General features: G+C 32.9%; 1 protein-coding gene and 1 non-coding gene across 2 annotated transcripts in view; one reads left to right on the top strand and one right to left on the bottom strand.

The window, feature by feature from the left end:
• The window catches only part of SGCZ (sarcoglycan zeta), a 1,030,117-nt gene that overhangs the window by 989,705 nt on the left and 16,036 nt on the right, over window positions 1-24,376 (top strand). The window contains exon 6 of the mRNA XM_049772438.1: window positions 23,556-23,628. Coding sequence (XP_049628395.1) covers window positions 23,556-23,628 — 73 coding nt within the window. The remainder of the gene's footprint in view (window positions 1-23,555; window positions 23,629-24,376) is intronic.
• Window positions 19,385-19,487, bottom strand: LOC126007629 (U6 spliceosomal RNA). Its single transcript, XR_007495147.1, has one exon. It is a non-coding gene; the product is annotated as a U6 spliceosomal RNA (small nuclear RNA).

The raw sequence follows: 24,376 nt of genomic DNA, 5'->3' as shown, positions 1-24,376 counted from the left end.
AGGAGCATCCCTAAGACTTACCGCAGACATATCACAAGAAACTCTCAAGGCCAGAAGACAGTGGTGGGATATTGTGACAAAACTGAATGAAATGAACGCCTCACCTAGAATACTGCACCCAGCCCGACTCACTTTCAGGTTTGAAGGAAGAATACATAGCTTCATGGATAAACAACAGCCCAGTAACTTCACAGATGATAAATCATCCTTAAAGGAAAAACTGACAGGTCTACTCTAAGACAAGAGAGACCAACAAATACAGCAAACTTATCTACAAAGATAACATTAAATCCTATGACAATCATGTCTCTCAATGTCAATGGACTAAGTTCACCAAATAAAACACACAGAGTGGCAAAATGGGTCAAAAGATGAATCCAACCTTCTGCTACCTGAAGAAACACATTTGAATAGTCAGAACAAACATAGACTCAAATTCATCCAAGCAAACAACACCCTCAAAAAAGCCAAAGTGGCCATATTAATATCTGATGACACCAATTTTATACTCAGAAAAGTGGTAAGGGACAAAGATGAACACTATGTACTAATCAAGGGAAGAAACAGGAAGAAATCAACAGGAAGAAATCAAACAATTAAACATATATGCACCCAATGAGAGACCAGCAAATTATTTAATACAATTACTAAAAAATCTGAAAGAAAAAATCAATAGTAACACAATAATCGTGGGAGACCTCAACACAGCCCTATAAGCACTTGATAGGTAAACAAGACTGAAACCCAACAAAAATATACTAGCCCTGAAGAGAGTAATGAAAAAAAGAGGACTAGTATATATATACAGGACACTCCATCCCAAAAAACCTGGATACACATTCTTCTCCAATGTACATGGGTCATTCTCCAGGAAAGACTACATGCTGACACATAAAACATACCACCATAAAATCAAGAGGATAGAAATCTTGCAGGATACCTTTGCTGACCACAAGGCTCTGAAATTAGATGTGAACTACAAAGCCACACAGAAGAAAAACTTTAACAATTGGAAATTAGATACCCTGCTACTGAACAACCAGTGGATCCAAGATAAAATCAAAAAGGAAATCAAAACTTTCCTGGAAACAAATTATAATGAAGACACAAACTGCCAGAATCTATGGGAAACAGCAAAAGCAGTCCTGAGAAGAAAATTTATAGCTCTACAAGCACACTTCAGGAAGGAAGAAGGGGCATACCTGAATAACTTAATGACGCAGCTCAAAAAATTAGAAAATGGCCAACAATAGGAAGAAAAATAGGGAGACAGAAGGAGATAACAAGCGGAAAGCAGAACTCAATGAAGTGGAAAACCAAAAAACAACCAGAAAGATCAACGAAAGCAGAAGTTGGTTCTTTAAAAAAAATAAACAAGATTAATAGACCATTGGCAAAACTCACAAAGAAAGAGAGAGAGAAATCTGATAACCCGTATTAGAAATGAAAACGGGGAGATCACAATAGATATTGCAGAGATCCAAAGGTTAATCAGAGACTACTTTGAGAAAATTTATGCTACTAAACATGAGAACCTAAAAGAAATGGAAAAATTCTTGGACACTTATTACCTTCCACATTTAAGTAAGGAGGATGTAGCATATCTAAACACCCCATCACTACTGAGGAAATTGAAATTGTAATCAAACATCTGCTCAAAAGTAAAAGCCCAGGCCCAGATGGATTTTTTAATGAATTTTTTCAAATCTTGCAAGAGGAGCTACTACCAATCCTAGCCAGGCTCATCCATAAAATTGAAAAAACAGGAACACTCCCAAACAGCTTTTATGAAGCCAACATCACCTTGATACCAAAACCAGAGAGAGATGCTGCCAAAAAAGAAAATTACAGACCAATATCCCTGATGAATGCTGATGCAAAGATCTTCAACAAAATCCTGGCAAATAGGATCCAATGCATCATCAAGAAGATCATACAATACGACCAAGTAAGTTTCATCCCAGGAATGCAAGGATGGTTTTACATCCGTAAGTTTATCAACATCATAAACAACATCAACAACAAGAAAAATAAAAATCACATGATCATATCAATAGACACAGAGAAAGCATTTGATAAGGTCCAACACCCATTCTTTCTTGATCAAAACTCTTAGCAAGATGGGAATGGAAGGAACATTTCTCAATCTAGTTGAAGCCATCTACCACAAGCCAACAGCAAATATTCTCAATGGAGAAAAACAAAAAGTCTTTCCTCTAAATTCGAGTATAAGACAAGGCTGTCTGCTCTCACCACTCCTCTTCAACATAGTACTGGAAGTTCTTGCTATAGCAATCAGGCAAGAAAAAAATATCAAGGAAATCAGATAGGAAAGTAAGAAGTCAAGCTCTCCTTGTTTGCAGACGACATGATAATCTACTTAGAAAACCCTAAAGACTCTACCAAATAGCTTCTAGAAACAATAGACTCATATAGCAAGGTGGCAGGCTACAAAATTAACACACAGAAATCAATGGCCTTTTTATACACCAATAATGATAAGGAAGGGACGGAAGTCAAGAAGGCAATCCCATTCACAATAGTGCCACACAAACTCAAATAACTTGGAGTCAACTTGACCAAAGACGTGAAGGACCTATACAAAGAAAACTATAAAGCCCTGCTCCAAGAAATAAGAGAGGACACACGGAAATGGAAGCACATACCCTGCTCATGGATTGACAGGATTAACATCAGTAAAATGGCAATACTCCCCAAAGCATTATACAGATTTAATGTGATCCCCTTAAAAATACCCATGGCAGACCCAGAGAGATAGCACAGCGGAGTTTGCCTTGCAAGCAGCCGATCCAGGACCAAAGGTGGTTGGTTCAAATCCCAGTGTCCCATTTGGTTCCCCGTGCCTGCCAGGAGCTATTTCTTAGCAGGCAGCCAGGAGTAGCCCCTGAGCAATACTGGGTGTGGCCCAAAACCAAAAAAAAAAAAAAAAAGAAAGAAAGAAATACCCATGACATTCTTCAAAGAATTGGATCAAACACTTATGAAGTTCATGTGGAACAATAAACACCCTAGAATAGATAAAGCACTTCTAGGGAAATGGAAAATGGGAGGCATTACTTTCCCCAACTTTAAATTGTACTACAAAGCAATAGTTCTCAAAACAGCATGGTATTGGAATAAATACAGACCCTTAGATCAATGGAATAGGCTTGAGTTCTCAGATATTGTCCCCCAGACATACAATTACCTAATTTTTGACAAAGGAGCAAGAAATCCTAAATGGAGCAAAGAAGGCCTCTTCAACAAGTGTTGCTGGCAGAACTGGTTAGCCACTTGCAAAAAAGTGAACATAGACCCCCAGTTAACATCAAGTATGAAGGTAAAATCCAAACGGATTAAAGACCTTGATATCAGACCTGATACCACAAGGTATATAGAACAACACGTTGGTAAAACACTCTATGACATTAAGACTAAAGGCATCTTCAAGGAGGAAACTGCACTTTCCAAACAAGTGAAAGCAGAGATCAACAGATGGGAATACATTAAACTGAGAAGCTTCTGCACCTTAAAAGAAATAGTGCCCAGGATACATGAGTCACCTACCAAGTGGGAGAAACTATTCACCCAACACCAATCAAATAAGGGGCTAATATCCAAAATATATAGGGCACTGACAGAACTTTATAAGAACAAATCATCTAATCCCATCAAAAATTGGGGAAAAGAAATGAACAGACACTTTGATAAAAAAGAAATACAAATGGCCAAAAGGTAAATGAAAAAATGCTCCTCGTCACTAATCATCAGGGAGATGCACATGAAAACAACGATGAGATACCACCTCACACCAAAGAGATTGGCACACATCACAAAGAAAAAGAGCAATCAGAACTGGCGGGGATGTGGAGAGAAAGAAACTCGTATCCACTGCTGCTAGTCCAACCTCTATGGAAAGCAATATGGAGATTCCTCCAAAATCTGAAAATTGAGCTTCTATTCGACCAGGTATTCTACTCCTAGGGATATACCCTAGGAACACAAAAATACAATACAAAAACCCCTTCCTCACACCTATATTTATTGCAGCACTATTCACAGTAGCCAGGATCTGGAAACAACCAAGATGCCCTTCAACAGACGAATGTCTAAAGAAATTGTGGTACATATACACAATGGAATATTATGCAGCCATCAGGAGAGATGAAATCATGAAATTTTCCTATACATGGATGTACATGGTGTCTCTCATGCTGAGTGAAATAAGTCAGAAGGAGAGAGAGAAACGCAGAATTTTCTCACTCGTCTATGGGTTTTAAGAAAAATAAAAGTCATTTTTGCAACAATCCTCAGAGACAATGAGAGGAGAGTTGGAACTTCCAGCTCACTTCACAAAGAGTGGTGAGTGAAGTTATAAAAATAACTGCACAGAGAACTACCATAATCATGTGAATGAATGAGGGAACTGGAAAGCCTGTCTGGAGTACAGGTGGGGGTGGGGTGGGATGGAGGGAGATTTGGGACATTGGTGGTGGGAATGTTGCACTGGTGATGGGGGTATCCTTTACATGACCTAAACCTAATCACAATCATATATGTAATCAAGATGTTTAAATAAAGAAAAAATAAAAATTATACAAATCATACAAAAAGAATTTTTGCATATAATAAAATGTATATTTATAATTAGAATAAAAAGAATCTGGACAAGGATATATGTAGCAATAACAAGTGTTTCTAAGGTCTGATTTATTTAATTCATTTATTTAGTTTATTTATTTATTTTGACTAAAAAAATTAGAGACAAAAATGTATAAGCCTCTAAAATACTACATATATAATTTTTCTACTAAATGACAATGAATGTCTTAAATAGCCTCTTTGTCTTCCTGTAACTATAAATTGAAATCTAAGATATGACTAACAATGTCAAGGAAAAAATTGAGATATTTGATTGATGTTATACTCTCTTTGTAAAAACAGCAAAATAATCTTGGTCTGCAATTTCAATGATCTATTGCAATTTAAAACACAGCTAGTTTCAGTTCAAAGTCAACCAGAAATTTATTAATCAGGTTGAACTTTGTCGTCCAAGCGAATTCACTAAGGTGTGTCAAAATAGATTGTATTCTTAATTTTTATCTGTGGAGACTTGTGTGGGTATGCTTCGCATAAATAAATAGAATTTTCAATCATATAAACCAGGGATCTCTTTTATATTACTCTAAAGGTAGGGAAGAGAGAGAAAAGAGGACAAATAGAAGTCTTGTGGTTTGCCTACACTTTTGTAGTTTCTAAATAGTATTTATTACCTGTTCATAGTATAATTACTATATATTTAAAGATTAAATCAACAAAAAAATAATGCATTTCTGGAGATTAGAAGTATGAACTCATTCCACTGAGACCAGCTGGACTTTAGTTCTTTCCTAAAGAATTCATTTCTTTTTTTCTCCCAGACAATAACTTTCACTGGCCAGTTCCTACCACGTTGAGGCAGCAATAGCTGACCAAGTCATACTCATAATGCTATTAAAATTATTTTCTCTTTTTGAATTTTTTATAATTTCTAAGGATATATTTTATGTGTGGCCTATCAAGAAACAGTAAAGAAATAACAAATGGCCCATAGCACCAGAACCCAAGAACTTGGCCTACTAAACTGAATCTATCAAGGGGGTTTAAAATAGGAAATTTTTTCCCTTTCTTTTTTTTTTATTTAAACAACTTTAATACATACATGATTGTGTTTGGTTTTCAGTCATGTAAAGAACACCACCCATCACCAGTGCAACATTTCCATCACCAATGTCCCAAATCTCCCTCCTCCCCATCCAATCCCCGCCTGTACTCTAGACAGGCTTTCTATTTCCCTTGTACATTCTCTTTATTAGGATAGTTCAAAACGTAGTTATTTCTCTAACTAAACTCATCTCTGTTTGTGGTGAGCTTCATGAGGTGAGCTGTAACTTCCAGCTCTTTTCTCTTTTATGTCTGAAAGTTATTATTGCAAGAATGTCTTTCATTTTTCTTAAAACCCATAGATGAGTGAGACCATTCAGCGTCTTTCTCTCTCTCTGACTTATTTCACTCAGCATAATAGATTCCGTGTACATCCATGTATAGGAAAATTTCATGACTTCATCTCTCCTGATGGCTGCATAATATTCCATTGTGTATATGTACCACAGTTTCTTTAGCCATTCATCTGTTGAAGGACATCTTGGTTGTTTCCAGAGTCTTGCTATGGTAAATAGTGCTGCAGTAATTATATGTGTAAAGAAGGGATTTTTGTATTCCTAGGGTATATTCCTAGGAGTGGTATAGCTGGGTTGTATGGGAGCTCAATTTCCAGTTTTTGGAGGAATCTCCATATTGCTTTCCATAAAGGTTGAACTAGACACATTATCACCAGCAGTGGATAAAAGTTCCTTTCTTTCCATATCCCTGCCAACACTGCATGTTCTCATTCTTTGTGATGTGTGCCAATCTCTGGGTTGTGAGGTGGTACCTCATAGTTGTTTTGATTTGCATCTCCCTGATGATTAGTGATGTGGAGCATTTTTTCATGTGTCTTTTGGCCATAAAATAGGAAATTTAGAGTGAAGTTGATACACTTATGATGGATCTGATGCTGGAATTTTAAATGCCTTAAGTTCTATTGTTAATAATATTACAAATCATATTGCCTAACTATTAACAAATAAAAACGAAAATATTAAATGATTCTTGTGATTATTTAGGACCCTCCTGAAAAGGCCAGGATAATGTCTTTTTTACAGTGATCATACTAAACAATTTTTAATATATACTTATTTAAACAACTTGATTACATACATAATTGTGTTTAGGTTTCAGCAATATAAAGAACACCACCCATCACCAGTGCAACATTCCCATCTCCAATGTCCCAATTAATCATACTTGTCATCTCAGGATTAGACAAACATTACAGGGTAAATGCTTTCATAGAGCCAAACAGTTTTACCTCATGCACAACACATTTAACCCAAGCAGATTTCTGTAACATGGATGGAAGTGGAGAATACCATATTAGAAAAGTAAGTCAAAGAGAAAAGGACACAATATATAAGAAAGAGAACGGGATGATATAGAAGGTACTCACACAAAGCTCACCAAGGCCAAATGTAATTCAAAAAGTACTAGTGTTGCTGGAGATGTAGTTTAAAAGTACCAATGTGCATTCACTATTGTTGATTATGTTTTTTGTCTTTATTCTTTTGACTTGACTTGACTTCCCTCTAGTTCTAATCATCCAGTAAAATGTAAATATTTAAATATTTTTCTTTTTTTTTGTTTTTGTTTTTTTTTTGGGTCACAGCCGGCAGTGCTCAGGGGTTTCTCGGCTCTATGCTCAGAAATCGCTCCTGGCAGGTTTAGGGGACCATATGAGATGCCGGGATTCGAACCATCAACCTTCTGCATGAAAGGCAAATGCCTTACCTCCATGCTATTTCTCCAGCCCCTCTTTTATTAATATTAATTCTATTGTCTATATGTACCAAGTTTTCTTTTGCTAATTATCTTGAGTTCTTGGGCCACTTTCAGGTGTTGGTTATTATGAATAGTACCATAATGAACTTAGAGAAGTTCATTTGTCTTTTGTATTTACTTAAAAGAATTTTGCAAATTTATTGATAATTGAGTTTTAGACATTTTTGATTTATATTCTCCTGATAAACAATAGCAATAGATACTTTTTCAAATGCAATTTGGGCCATCATTTTATAAATCATTGATTTGATAGAAATAGGGAACATGTAAATGAAATGCAAGTTTTTCAAGATCCCTGTAGTTAGCAGGAAATTATTTATTATATATAATATATACATACATACACATACATATATTGTTTTTGGGCCACACCCAGTGACACTCAGTGGTTACTCCTGGCTCTGTGCCTGGGATTTGCTCCTGGTTCAGAGGATCCTATGGGATTCCAGGGATCAAACCTGCCTTCGTCCTGGGTTATCTGTGTGCAAGGGCCTACCACTGTGCTACCACTCAGGCCCCTCATTATAAAACTGTTATGATTAAAGTGTATATAAAGTTTAAAGGCATGTTTTGTTTAGAATTGGCATAAAGAGGGGCTGGAGAGATAGCATGAGCTAGGGCATTTGCCTTGCATGCAGAAGGACTGTGGTTCAAATCCTGGCATCTCATTTGGTCTCTCTAGTGATTTTCTCAGCAGAGAGCCAGGAGTAACCCCTGAGAGCTGCAGGGTGTGACCCAATAACCAAAAAAAAAAAAAAAAAAAAACAATTGGCATAAAGATAATGTACATTTTTTGTTTGATTTTTCTGTCAAGGGTTACTTTTGGTTATGTTCTCAAGAATCACTCCTGGCAGGCTGAAGGTGGTCATATAGGATGCCAGGGATTGAATCTGGATCAGCTATCTACTGTGCAATTGCTCCAGCCTCTATACGTATTATAATGGAAATTATATTTTGTGATGTGATGAGTTTTTATGATGAAAAATAACATTAATGTGGAAATCACTATATATTACATGATTATAATTCAATGTTGCTTTTATACTACATTCTCTTAGAGTAGAAAACATCAATCAATAAACTTATCTGTTTGCATATTTGCATGCAATTAATTACATGACAAAGGGTATCATAAAACAAAGTAAAACTACAATGACAAGTGCTAAAACAAAAATATAATCATAGAAATAACTAGATGAAAGGAAATTATTTTTTATTAATAAATGCTTGTATTGCTGCAATGTAAATAAACTTATTATGTTATAACTAACCTAATATGTATTTAAGTTTAAATATGCAAACATATTGAATGTTTCCTGAATGTTTCCCATTTGAATTCTTTCCACGATAGTTTTAACTTGTTATTTGATAGACTTGTGAAATTTTCATTTTACACTTAATTTTTTAAAAATCAGTTGTTGATGGGGCCGGGCGGTGGCGCTCGAGGTAAGGTGCCTGCCTTACCTGCGCTAGCCTAGGAGACGGACCGCGGTTCGATCCCCCGGCGTCCCAAATGGTCCCCCAAGCCAGGAGCGACTTCTGAGCGCATAGCCAGGAGTAACCCCTGAGCGTCACCGGGTGTGGCCCAAAAACCAAAAAAAAAAAAAAAATCAGTTGTTGACAAATTTGTGAAAATATATGCATTACCAGAATATATGCATTATAGAAAGTTTCCAATGTACAGATTACAGATTATCTTTGACTATTCTGAATTTACATTCTGAAAATGATAGGTGAACATTTAATATTGTTAAGTTATTTACATATCTTGAGCTAAAATGAAAATCTGATAAAATTGTGTTTAAAAGATTACCATCTTGAAAGCACTATTTGCTTTCATATTTCAGCTGAGATGGATTTACTATGTGGCATATATTTATAAAATTATTTATTCAATTAGTAATCTTTAATTTTGCAATTTATTTTAAATTGAAGAAATTGCACATGAAAATTGAAGATAGTCAGATACCATCTTTGTTGTACAATATTCTACTAATTTTTATTTTTGGAAGAATATAACTTAATAGCAATATATTAAATTTTCATATATTTTGGGGTACAAGAGGGCATTAACTAAAATAATTGTGTTGAGGTAAACCTCTGCGCTTCAGTATTCTATTTGTATTATCAACAAACTATGACATTTGGAAACACACAATCATATAAACTTGTTAACAGCAATAGAAAGTCCATCTTACTGCTCTTTAAAACATATAAATGTGAGTGGAGAATGTGTTATATATAAATTAAAATAAAAAGTCATTAAAATGCACATTTTCTTTTTAATATAATTTTTATTTTAATCGTAGTGGCCTACATATCATTGACAATAATATTTTAGGTACATATTAACATAAAATCAGGGGAATTCCCATCACCGAATTGTCCTCCCTCCACCTCCGTTCCCATCCTATATCCCATATCCTCCTTTACCCCTGGGGCTGCCAGAATAAGTGGTCCCATGTGTGCCTAGCTAACTACTTAGTGGTCCTACACCTGTTTGGTCTTGGTACTTCCCTTATTTCCCGCTCTAGTTGGGAGGCAGGACTAGATAGTTCAAGTTTTGTGGTTTTGTTTGAAGAAGAGAAAAGTAATAAATTGGGGAAAAATCAAATACGCCGAAAATGGGCGTAGTCCTTCTGGAAGCTCTCATCCTAGTTTTGAGAGACGAAGGGGAAAAAGGAGGTGGAACACAACAGTACAAAATGCACACTTTCTTTACCACACAAAGTTTATGGTACAACTGACCATAGTTTTCAGATGAATACATTTTCACAGTGAAAAGAACAGTTGGAATTGCATACTTGTCGAATGATTATCAGAAATTATCAATGAAAGGGTTTTAAGAAAATATGTAAGCAAAAAATAAAAGTAGCTATAAAGAATTAGAATTAGAAAAAGAACCATAAAACTTTGCAAGCATTGATTTGCACTTAGTCTAACCTATTATTGTCAGGTGTAGCTTCTAACTCCCTCTAAGCATTTTTGATAGTACTCTCAAAAAAATAAAAATATTTTAAATATAGTATATGGATCTTTGAAAAATGTAAATACTACCAAAATATATTCACTTATTTTTAAATTTATAATAATTATAGATATGGTAAATATATATATGTAAATATATATATGATAAAAAATATAATTCACCTCGATATTTAGTATTTCTATGCAAAATCTCTCATAAATGAACATTTTTAAAATCTTTATCCAAGTTAATAAATCGCAGTTTAATTTAAGTATATTTTGCATATTTATACTTAAATACATATTAGAATAGTTATGATAAGTTTATTTACATAACCCCTTTTATTAAATCTATCGCAATACATTTATTAATGTTAGTATGCTATTGGTGACATTTTTATGGTTTTTAGACTTACATATTTTTCCTTTAGTGACTTCTAAATTTCTTTTTCTATTGTGATAGTATACAATGATTTTCATAAATAAGCTTCATGAACATAATTTTCAAATAATTATTCCATTATCAGTGCAAACCTCCCTTCACCAATATCCTCAGTTTTCTTCTCATTCCCCAGTCTGCATCCTTGATAGGAAATTTTCTAAGTTATACTGTAATAGTTGTTATATTCAATGTTATTTATGTGGTTCAGAAACATAAAGATATAACAGCTTTATTTTGCCAATATATCTTACCCTACCCCTTGGTTTCTTTCCTTCCCTAACCTTCTCAGTCCTATATACAAATATTCAGGATAGTTTAGGATAGTCCAAGAAACCTTAAATTCTCTTTTTTATCATTCCATATATCATAGATAAAGGAAAATATCTGATGTTTATAGTTCTGACTTAGTTCAATAACATGTTTAGGATGGTCCAAGAAACCTTAAATTCTCCTTTTTATCATTCCATATATCACAGACAAAGGAAAATATCTGATGTGTGTAGTTCTGACTTAGTTCAATAACATGATAGTTTAGGATGGTCCAAGAAAACTTAAATTCTCCTTTTTATCATTTCGTATATCACAGATAAAGGAAAATATCTGATGTTTGTAGTTCTGACTTAGTTCAATAACATGATTTTTTTTCTGACTTTGTTCAATTAACTCCAGTTTCATACATGTTGGAGAATATTGCATAAGTTTATCCTTCCTTGCAGTTTCATATAGTCTATTATATTATATGCAATGCTCTCATTATCCAATAATTTGGGTTCTTTTTTTTTGTTGTTTTTGTTTTTTTGGTTTTTTTTTTGGGGGGGGGGTCACACCCAGCGGTGCTCAGGAGTTACTCCTGGCTGTCTGCTCAGAAATAGCTCCTGGCAGGCATGGGGGACCATATGGAACACCGGGATTCGAACCAACCACCTTTGGTCCTGGATTGGCTGCTTGCAAGGCAAACACTGCTGTGCTATCCCTCTGGGCCACAATAATCTGTTTTAAACACCTAAATTTATTCTCTATCTTATCTATCTTAATTATTTCTATAATTGCTCCAATTAATAATGGTGTGCATATATGACTTAAAATAAAGAAATAAATAGCAAATTTAACTTGCATTAATTCATTATTTTCTAAAAAATACATACATATCCTATGAATGAACAAAGAATTATGTGCTTGACAATTCTAGTTTTGAAGCATATGGTAAACTGTTGAAAGACATGCTATTTGTATAACTGTTTTCTATATGCATATTTTTATCTAACCAATAATCACTATATAAAGAAATTGATTATACACTTCTAAAAGTGTATATTTCCAATATTGGGAAAATATTGGGAAAAACAAGCTATTTGTTGATTATAAATTATGAGTAAAAGGAGACTGAATAACTTCTAATACTGATAAAATATTGAATATATTCTTTGTGAGAAATCATTTGTTGAGTCATGTTTCATCTTGAAGAAATGTGTGCTAACTTAATATATTTTCCATTTAATATGAAGGATGTTTTCTATTATTTATTTTGATATTCTGGAAACTTCAGATATAAAATAGGAGACATACTTCGGCATTTGAGTTAATATGCTAAAAATAGAAACCAAGAAATTTTGAAATCATTTATTTTCACAATTATTTGCAGCTTATTTTCAGTCGCAAACATGGTATTTTTTTTCTTTCCACGAGAAAGAACAATAAAACTATTGTTTACCAGTTTTCCAGAAAAAAATTCCATACTTAGAATCATAACAAAAAGTTCAATGAATTCAGTTAATCACATCAGGATATAAATAATCTGATTTTTGTTAAAGCATTAAACAAATATTCTAGAAACAGAACTGCATGATTTGAATAACAATGATAAAATAGAAATAATTTATCATGCTTTTTTCTACATTATTTTATTTACTGATTTGAAACTATATTTTAAAAACTCAAGTTCTTTTCTAACCCTTTAAAATCAATTTTGACAAAGTCCTTGAATTTAGAAGAAAATGCATTAGTTGCTATTTAAGTTTTATAGTGAATTACAAAACAATGTGGTAAATGTTTTTCCAATAATCTTCACAGAGAATTATTAAACAGAATATAAAGGGTAAAAATGTATCACAGATTTTTCTAGACTAGACTCATATCCTGAAATTATGTATACATAATAAAGTATGGAGAATGATTATAAGAATCTGTGAAAAATATTATTCGTGAATTTTTATAAACATTTCAAGGCCTGAAAGTTTTATTCTCACTTAACCCTGGTTAAGATTTTGAGTTAAATTTCTTTTCTTTATCTTATTTTTTTGTTTTGTTTTGTTTGGGGACCATTATGTACAAGGCAAGGACCATAATATCACTGTAGAAGCATCCTGTCCTAAATTTCTATAGTAGGTTAGATTCTAAAATATTTTTACTTACTTTTACAAGTTTTGTGTTGCAGAATATTATTTGTCTTAGAAATAAGAACAATTGGGGAAAGTGGTCTTTAGTGGAAAAATAAATAACAAGAACATTTATAAAGGAAGTGAATCTCAGTATACTTCTCCAGTCTCTGACTTGAGCATTTGTACCATAATCAAACTCTAGTTGGAAAAAAAAAAAAACAGTGAGAAGAGCCTTCAGATATTTTTTTCTTCTTGAACCAGAGGGTTTCTAGTGGCCAAGGCTGCATGCTTCGCATATATGGAAACACAGTTTTGATCCCATCTGTTAATACATGGCCACTCAGGTGTCACAAGGTGTAGCTATGGTGGCCTTTGAGCCTGTTATGCTCAAGTAGTATCACAGAACAGGACCACACTCACTTGCTCTGCAGAGCCTGGCACAGCATTATATGTTAGATATGGTATACCAAATAAATAAATAAATAAATGTTCAAAGAGTTTTGATAGGTTCAATATGAGTTACAGGTAACTAAAATGTTATCAGAAAATTCACTACCATAACAGAAAAATTTAGCAGAAATATTTCTTATGTGAGTAGGGAATTAAGTTCTAGTATTTGAATGGATATTGAAACATTGAATTCTATATAAAGGCAATGTTTAAGAAATAATTACAGTTATTTTAAAGATACTGTACAAAAGATATTGTTAGGTTTGGGAGGTTAATCTACAAATGTATAAATTGTAATTTGTGAAATTAATTGAAAACAAGAATAATAATTAGATTATTAAAACATAAAAGTATGAGGTGAGCTGTAATTTCCAGTTCTTTTCCCTTTTGTGTCTGAAAGTTATTATTGCAAGAATGTCTTTCATTTTTCTTAAAACCCATAGATGAGTGAGCCAATTCTGCGTCTTTCTTTCTCTCTCTGGCTTATTTCACTCAGCATAATAGATTCCATGTACATCCATGTATAGGAAAATTTTATGACTTCATCTCTCCTGACAGCTGCATAATATTCCATTGTGTATATGTACCACAGATTCTTTAGCCATTCATCTGTTGAAGGGTATCTTGGCTGTTTCCAGAGTCTTGTTATGGTAAATAGTGCTGAAGCTCACCACAACAGGGATGAGTTCAGTTAGAGAAATAACTAGGTTTTAACTATCCTAATAATGAGAATATACGAGGGAAATAGAAAGTATGTCTGGAGTACAAGTGGGGGTTGGGTGGGGAGGAGGGAGATTTGGGACATTGGTGATGGGAATGTTGCACTGGTGATGGGTCGTGTTCTTTACATGACTGAAACCTAAAAACAATCATTTATGTAATAATGTTTAAATGAAAAAAAGTAAAACTATTTGAAGATTTTAGAGTCATGGTTGTGCATTTCTGAGTGGCAATCTGAAGCTGGAGAGTAAATTTAGATACGTATAAATGATGAACAATTAGGAACAAATTTTTATGTTGTTTATGTCATTAAGTAATTCACTAAAGATTATCTTGACTCATTTTGTGATTTCTGTGACTGGCCTTCTGTAGTTATGTTGCTTTGAATCATCAAATAAATCTTGGTTATGTCATTTACAAGAAACATTACATGAAATAACTAGCATAATAAACTGAACATTTGGAAAAAAACAAAACATAAAATTAAATGACTATTATTTACTAAAATAAATTGACATTTCATTTTATGAAGGATAATGATGATTTTAGGACTGACAAAAATTTTACTTTTGCTTATGTAAGTATGTATATGCATATATGCAAAAATAGCATTTACATACATACATACATATATATATATATATATATATATATAGGTTCATGGATTACTCCAGGTAGGCTCAAAGGGACCATTGCCAGAAATTGAACCCAGATTCATCCAAGGTCAGCCACATGCAAGGCAAACACTATCGTTGTGCTACTGCTCTGGTCCTGATTTTTGCCAATATTATTGTCTAATACCTTTCCCCAAGCAATTTTTTTCAATTTGAAAGGCAAATTCATTTTCACTTGCATTTAAGTAAAAATGAGCATAGTCCTTATATACCTGTCTAGACATGTTTGAAAATCATAATCAAATTGTGAGTTAAAAATTGAAAGGACCTTTAAAAGACTATATTTACAAATCACAACCAAAGAGGTTAAGTTGATTGCCAAACATCAAAGAATGAATTATTGCAGAGCTATAATAAAAGAAAATTGCCTCTCGTATGACTTCATTAATTTATATTTGGGATAAAGGAAATGCAAATAAAGGTAAACACAGGTAGGAATTCCGCCAATAAAATTGAGACCTTCACTTATGTTAGATTCAATTTTGGATCAAAATTTTTCTTAACCATGGATATAATTTGTATTTTATTGAAAAACTATATTGTTATTTAAGATTTTTATGAAATACCATGAGGGAAAGGGTAGGAAGGATACATAGTTCAATTATTTTATCTTTTATTCATAGCTTAGATTCATCTTGTGTTATATTTTCTGTTATATATTGATCTGCATGTATACTCATTTTTTTGTATTTTTGTTTCACTCCAAAGAAATTCCTCAAAAATAAATTAGGAGTGATCATGGTACATTTTAATGAAAAAACAAAGGTAGCAATAGATTTCTGTTGTCAAACTTCTAGCTAAATAACCTAGTTAAAATGTAGATTTTTTTCTTCTATCTCCACCTCAACACATAACTCTCATCTATCTATAGTTATATTAATAAATATCTTACACTAAATTGTGTATTAATAGAATTAAGTGAAAATCTTCTTAAATTATATTTGAGATTAGGGATAAGTATGATATATGATGCTCTAGATAATAATAATAATGGAAGAATTTACATATATTATTTTTAACAGATAAATTTGGGAACTAGAGAAAATGGTGTTTGCCTTGCTCATGACCAATTTAGGATTAATTCTTGGCATATCATTGATCCCCCAAGCACCACCAGATATGATCCCTGAGAGCAGAGCCAGGAGTAAGTCCTGAAATGCCAGGTGTAGCCCTAAAATTTCACAATCTAACAAAAGAATTAAATTTAATAATAATGAATATGTTAAAATTTTGCTACAAAAATGTTGATGAGTTTGCTCTGAAAATTGTTCCTATTTTAATGGAAGTATTTAAAATGTCATCTAAAGTTAATTATTTGATTATTTGAACCATGTATTTGATGGATTAGATATGGATGATGTGGTTATGTCACAAATTCTCCATCTTTAGTACTTAAATTTTAATTAGCACCAAATACATTTAAATTAGCACCAAATAAATTCCTATCACTTTTGGTGAAACCAATCAACAGCGCTCAGACCTTAATCCTAGCTCTTTGTTTAGGGATTCACCTGTGCCTAGGAATTAAATATTGGTCGCCTTAGGTTTTCTTGTACTGTCTTTCCTTCAATTCTCCTTTGACTTCTAAATGCAATCTAATTCCCTGGTAGTGTTACTGACTGCTTTTCCTTCACCAATTTTACGAATGATACAGTACCCTAATATCTTACACATTGAACCAATGTGGAAAATAAAGACAACAGTATATTAATAGAATGTTTACTATGTATTTTGTTTTCATTTGTCCCTGGCTTTTTAAACATTAGGATGAGTTTCAATTAACTCTGATATCATGTTAGATATATTTTTTAAGAAGCTGCAGCTATGTTACAAGGGAGAAGAAAATCAGTACAGTGGCTAGGGCACTTCAATTACATATTGTTCCCTGAACTCCACCATAAATGATCCCTGTGTGCATAGCCATGCTCAGCGTTGCTGAGCTCAAAAGCTAAAATATAATATTCTTTATAACATCATAGAGACATGTTTTTATTTGTACTATGATCACAAGTCCCTTAGACAAATCCAGTGATCTGTAAAACTGTATCTGCAATGAAACCAATGGTTGGAGAGATTGCTACATCTCACTGATTTTTATTTCAGTTATAGAAAATTGAAAGGAACCTGGGAATACAGGTTTTGGTTTATGATTTATTTTTGCAATTACTTAAGTTTGCATTATCATTGATTAATGATACTAAAGCATTTCAGGAGCATAGCCTTACATATTTATAATTATAAAATAATCAACCCATCCATGAAAGTCCCAATGTCATGCCCACACTAAGATGTTACCATTTTTCTCACTCTCTACTTTCCCTCTAGTAGCCACCATAGTTTTCAGTAGGAGTTAGTTTTGTCATTTTTGCTAGTTAATTTCATCATTGCTTAAATTATTCATATTATACTTACGAATAAATCCATCTAATAATAATTTTCTTCCCTACTTATTTTATTTATCCTAACTGAATCAAGTTCCACCCATTGTGCATCCCAAGGTGCCCAATCTCATCTTTTAAAAGGCACAGTAGTGCTCAAATAAATATAGATACCAAAGAATCATAATTCAGTCATCTATTGATGTGAAATTTGATTCTATGTTTACCTATTAGGAATATTATTGCTATGAACATAAAGATACATAAAGAAAAACATAAAGATACAAAAATACTTTGAGTTAATTTGCTGCATGCTTTACATAAATTACTATACTTATTGTTGAATCTATGCAGTTATCTGAAATAATTTTGAGTATTAATGCAATTAAAAATAACTGAATATTACAGTCTGTAGAATATCCCATATCACAGGGACCAAAGTGATAGTACAACTATGACATCTGCCTTGCATGTAACTGACACATTTTGATCCCCGGCATCCCATATGTTCTCCTGAGGTTGCCAGTAGTGATTTCTCAGCACTTTATTATCAGTTACTTAATTATATTATCTTTATTCAAATTTTCAATTGAAATTGAATGATGGGAGGTTTAAGAAGAAATAAAGCACAAAAAATTATTTTGTGAATCAGATAGATGATATAGAATTTTAGGAGCTAGCTTGCTCAGGTATGATAAATGCACCACATTTGTGTCTCCAAATCTTTGTGCTTTCTAACAGGAGTTATTCATAAACATAAAACCATGACCTGTTTAGTTCTTGTTGAAAATCAAACGAAAAATAAAATCTTATCTTGGGGCCAGAGATTAACTTTGAACGTAGCTAAACTGAATTTGATACTTGCAAGTACTCAAAGTACCATCTGAGCACAAGGCCAAGATTAAGTCCTGAGCACAGAGCTGGGAGTAAGCCCTGTGCATATCTAGGAATGCTTACCACAAATAATCTTATTTTGATCAGTGCATGGGTCACTCTTGTGATAGTCTGCCCAGTGCTGGGTGTGTGGGCCTCCTGGTTTGTTGTCCTCTGCCAGATGAAGCAGTGTAGCTTGATACAGTGGTGCTAAGGGCTACCAAGTCCACCCAATAATGTTTGGAAGCCAAGAGGGACACACATAATAGAGATATTGATGGTATGGTGTACCCAGAATTAAAATGCGAGGAATGCTCTCCATATCTCTTTCCTATTTTCCTGGTTCTATTTCGATTCTTTTTACTTATTCTTTTATTTTTGTAATTAATATTTTTATTTAAACCATAGTGATTTACAAAGATTCATAATTGGTAATAGACATATTACTAATCCCATCTCAATGTCAATCTACCTCCACTAATGATCCCAGAGTCCATACCATGTCATCATCCCATGTTCTAGCCTGCCAGTATAAATGCCCCATTTTAAATTTGGATTCTTAAATATTGGGTGTCATGATTTTATTGTTGTTGATTCTGGCATAGATATTTAGCTCTGTTGTTTCTTAATACCACAAATGCACCTGAAAACCACTTATAAATTATAGAAGTCCTTTCATATTTGTATTTCTCTTCCTCCATTCAATTTCTTTTATTCTCCTCACTCATATTCTGTATCTTATGTCCTCAAATTCCCATTTAAAACATTACAATTCTTCATGCAGTTATTCTACATACTACAAGCAAGAAACATCCTATATTTGTCCTTTTTTTGACTTACGTCATTTAATATATCTCCAGTTACATCCATGTTGATGCAAATTGCTTTATTACATAATTCCTTATAGCTATGTAGTATTATATAGTATATATGTACCACATAATAATGATAACTCATACATTGTTGTATCCACTTTTCTGTTGTTTAAGATTCCAACTCTTAGATATTATACTGATTGCTACAGTCAATAGTGGTGTACATACATCCCTTTGGGTGTCATCCTTGAGCAGGGGCCATGCTAATTTTTTCTACAATCCTTCCGATTTTAGTATATGTGCTGCCAAAGCGAAAAATGTACAGACATACTGTGGGTGAGTGTTTTTCTGTCCATATGCTAGATATCCTAAGTGAGATTAATGGGTCAGATGGCAGCTAGATTCTAGGTTTCCTGAGAACTCTCCATTTGTTTTCCATGGGGGTTGGGACAGGTAGCATTGCCACCAGTAGTGGATGAGAAGTACTTTTTCACCACATTTCTGCCAGCACAAATTGTTCTCAACATTTTTGATATGTGCCATCCTCATTGGTGTAAGATGATACCTCATTTTGTCTTCATTTGGGTTTCCCTAATGATTAGTGATGATGAAAATTTTTTCATATGCCCATTAGGCCATCTATTGGTCTTCCTCAGAAAAGTGTCTCTTTATTTCCTCTCCTCATTTTAAAGTGGTGTTTTTAGGTAGTTAAAATTAACCTTTGTGAGCACTTTGTACATCCTATATATCAACCCTTTATATGATGTGTTGAGTTAAATTATTTTCTTGTACTCATTTGTCTTTTAGTTTTATTTTAGCCTGTGTTTATTTTTCCATACAGAAACTTTTTATTTTGATATAGTCCCACTTATTCCATTTTGATTCTATAGCTCTTGCATTGGCATCCTATCAATAAAGACTTCTTTGAGGCATAAGCCTTGGACTGTTTTATATTTTTTTCAATGTACTTAATGGATTCAAGTACGATCTTAAGGTCTGACCCACTTTAAATTGTCTTTGTGCAAGTTGTGAGGCATAGACCAATCTTTAATTTCTTACATTTGTTTATCTAATTGTCCCAGCAATATTTGTTGAAGAGACTTACTTTTTGTTTCATTTTATGTTCTTGTCTTCTTTGTCAAAATTAATTGACCAGATATTGGGGGTTTTCACTGGATATTTTATTTTAACCCACTGGTCAAAAATTCTGCCTTGTTTTATATACCACCATGCTGTTTTGATCACTATAGCTTTGTAGTAGAACTTCAATTTAGGTAATGCAAAATGCCTCCTAGAAAAGCATAAGAACATAATGACAGGCAACTTTTAGGCCTACAGCCTTAAAAGGTAAAGTACAGGGCAATTAGTGTGGAAAGTTTGAGCTTTTATTCTTTCATTAAAAATTGTTGTTGATCTTCTACATTGATACTTAGATTCAGATCTCTGTCAGTGTTTGATATTCATGGGATACTAAACTTTTCAACTCTGTATTTTGTCTTTCTCTGTTGTATAATACTAAAGTAGAATGTTTGCAATAGATATTCTTAGTTTGAAAATATGTATTACTGTTTTCTTTTAATATATATCCATATATAAATAGAAAGTTTTCAAGATCATAAAATAAAAGTGGAGTTTTTCCTTTTGATATGTAAAGGTATACATTAGAATTTATTTATAATTTCATCTCCACAACAATTCAGAAATAGTTTTTTAAGCTAAAAGTTCTACATTACTCCATGTCAAAAAAAATTCTATTTCTAGAAATAAAGTATCTCACAATTTTTTCTGTCATGCCCCCCTAGGAAGAAGAAAACATTTTTCACGCCCCCCCCATTACTGTAAATAGTATCTTTATTTTAAAAAAGCTTTAACCAGAAAAAACAAGATATATAAAATGATTTGAGCTGATTTTTTAATAAGAAGTGATGTCTGGATTAATGGCTACAATGAGCAAGTTTTGCAATGCATAGCTTTTCGAAGTGGGGTTTGAAGCAGGGCAAGGCAACTCTCAACTCCAGAGACATACAGATACATAAACAGGAGGCTTAACTTGTTATGACAGTATTTGCTGAGGTCAAATGCGCTCCCCTTTACGGAGCCTCGAGGCCCCCCTTGGGGGGGCATGCCCCACTATTTGAGAAGCACTGATTTAGCAAAAGAGCATATTCTTGAGAATAATAGGTCTGTTGACTGACGATTAAACTCATCATGCATGAGGATGTTTCTTAAAATTGTTCACTTTGTGAGAAATCTAGAGCTCACTATGCATGAACTTTATGTATGTATGATGTCTCAAAAAAAAAAAACCTAAAATAATCACAAAAGGATTTCTTTGAATTTGTACATATCAATTATATATGTAACTATGCTTTTAGAAAACAACAGAAACTTCTACCAGAATCTAGAAATACCTAATCAGGGACTGCGAGATAGCTCAAAGAACTGGAGAGTGTACATGGTATGTCTGAGGCTGCAGACTTGCCCCACAGAAGTACTGCATATTCACTCAAGCCTCAAGGAACCATATTAACATTGTATCATTGGCTAAGCCAATGTCTGGACACAGCTAGGTTGAATACAACAGCAATCACCTTCAGGGTCCCTTAACATAGCTAAGGAGCACCCATTGACCTAAAAATAATAAAATAATAATAAATGTCAATGACTTTTAGAATAACTAAAATCTATTATCTTAGAAATTTACTACAGCATTATCCTATATATTTACCTGTAGAACAGTACTATAGATTAAACTGTGTTATAATCTATGAATAAGTCTATTTTCCTAGAGTTCAGAATCAACGTCAGCATTGCTCTCTTATAACAGTTGTCTGGTGAATCTAATGTATTTCTCTGTATGACCATTTATTTTAATTAAATTTGTCTTAATGAATTAAGTAATTAATGTTTTTATTATTGGTTAGGTGCTTATCTTAGCTCTGTTTAAGGTGGATGGATCACTGTTGTTGGTGCTCAGGGAATGATTAACAGTTGCAGGAATCAAGGAAAACACCTAATCACCTATGCTCTCTCTGTATACATTTCTTAAGAAATATAAACTTCAGCTTTAATTTCCTACTAGCAAATTTTATGTTACTTATGAATAAAAATATTTTCCATATAATAGAATTATTATGATTTGTAGATTTTAATATATAGATTTGATATTCATTTTTCTATTAATATAATGTTAAACCAATTACAGATGTTGCATGACATTATTCTAGAATATACGGAAAGACTAAACCAAAAGAAAACACTATATTGATCTAATAAAAATAACACTATATAATTCATTTCTGATAGATTATGTTAAAAATAAATCTGGCTTATATTTTAAAAAGACAGTAGAACTGTTATTTTAAATACAACTCACTTATTAAAAGTTGACTATAATTATAAGGTATAATTTAAGAAAAAGAAGTTTTTAATATTTTATTTTTGAAAATATTTTTGAATTTTAGAAAGAAAAATGTTTCTATTTTGTGTGGTTAAATGATAAAAAGCTCCGAAATCTTGGACAATAAAACAAAAACAGCCTGCACTCAGCTATCTAAGGAAAGTGCAAAAGTGTATGACCTCTTCAGTTCCATGACTCATATAAAGACCATTTAATGAAATGAATTGAAGCCATTCATGATTTTATAAAGTTTTTATTTGGAAACAGCAAAGTAAGATGTCCTGTTATCTACTGCTGAATGATCATTTAATCAACAGTAGTAGTTTTTTGTGTCAGAATCACTAAAACACCAGGAAACCTATAGCATTAAGCAATTAATATATTGCATTCTAACTCGTGCTCTGCATTTTCTTCCTTGTTCTGCTGTTTATTGAAAGATTAAACTAAGTATTTTGGGTTACTCTGCCCTTGAATTCACTGAAATGTCAAAAAATGTAAAGGAAAAAAGTGGCTGTTCTTTGATTAAAGGGTGAAAAATATCAGCTTTAATTTTAATAAATAAGATGATTTTTTTTTTTGGTTTTTGGGCCACACCCGTTTGACGCTCAGGGGTTACTCCTGGCTATGTGCTCAGAAATCGCCCCTGGCTTGGGGGAACCATATGGGACGCCGGGGGATCGAACCGCTGTCCGTTCCTTGGCTAGCGCTTGTAAGGCAGGCACCTTACCTCCAGCGCCACTGCCCGGCCCCTAAATAAGATGATTTTAAAGTGGCCAACTTTTGACATTTAAATTAACCTACTCTGGACTTTAGTAATCTTCAATTATTTTGAAAATATTCTTTTCAATTCTGTATACTGGTTTAAATCTGTTCCATTTTGGCAAGTGTCATTATGTACAAAATGGAAATTCATTGTATTTTTGCCTATTTAATTTCTCATACTAACTATCAAACTTATGTTATACTGACCACCCCCACCCAGGCACTGAAGGAGCAGTATTTGGACACTCAGTGGAGACACCTCACATTAGAGCAGAACCTTCTCAAGACCTCAGGTAAGTTCTTATTCTTACACTTTCATCATAATTCCTATCATTCTATCTACTTTTAAGAAAAAAATATATAAGATCATAAAGAACTGACCTTATAGTCTACCTAGTAAAAAGACTTCGAAAAATTTGAGTGAGGGCAAAAATATGTGACTATTCTATTGACTGTTGTATTTTACCCTAATAAATCTCAGAATGTATAAAAATAAATATATCCAAAAAAAAGAAAGAAAGAAAAATGTTATAAAAATGTTTTGAGTAAAACTGATTTCCATTTGAAATATGCTGTTTCCTGCCATTGTGCTGTTTCTAACATAAGAAAAATGCTGCATAAAAGTTCTCAATTGAGATGGCTGTGAAATACAATATTATAGGAAATTCTCTTGAGAAAATTACAATTGGTGAAATATAATCATTGATTCATGCAATGTTATTTTAAATTATATATTATATGATAGCCAGAGGAAATTAAAGATGCTTTAAATTACTGAGGTCATTTTACAACATATGTTTTTATAAAATCATGTTACATATATTTTAACTTACTTCCTGTCTGATCTAATAAATAGAACACTATATAATTCATTTCTGATAGATTATGTTAAAAATAAATCTGGCTTGTATTTTAAAAAGACAGTAGAACTGTTATTTTAAATGCAATTCACTTATTAAATATTTTAAAGATTAAATACAGTATCAACCTGATTTATCGCATTTTTGCATTCATCATATATTAAACATGTTAAGCTAAAAT

The sequence above is a fragment of the Suncus etruscus genome, chromosome 4, assembly GCF_024139225.1.
Source record: "Suncus etruscus isolate mSunEtr1 chromosome 4, mSunEtr1.pri.cur, whole genome shotgun sequence".
Classification (NCBI taxonomy): Eukaryota; Metazoa; Chordata; class Mammalia; order Eulipotyphla; family Soricidae; genus Suncus; species Suncus etruscus.
This window is presented reverse-complemented; position numbering and strand designations above follow the sequence as displayed.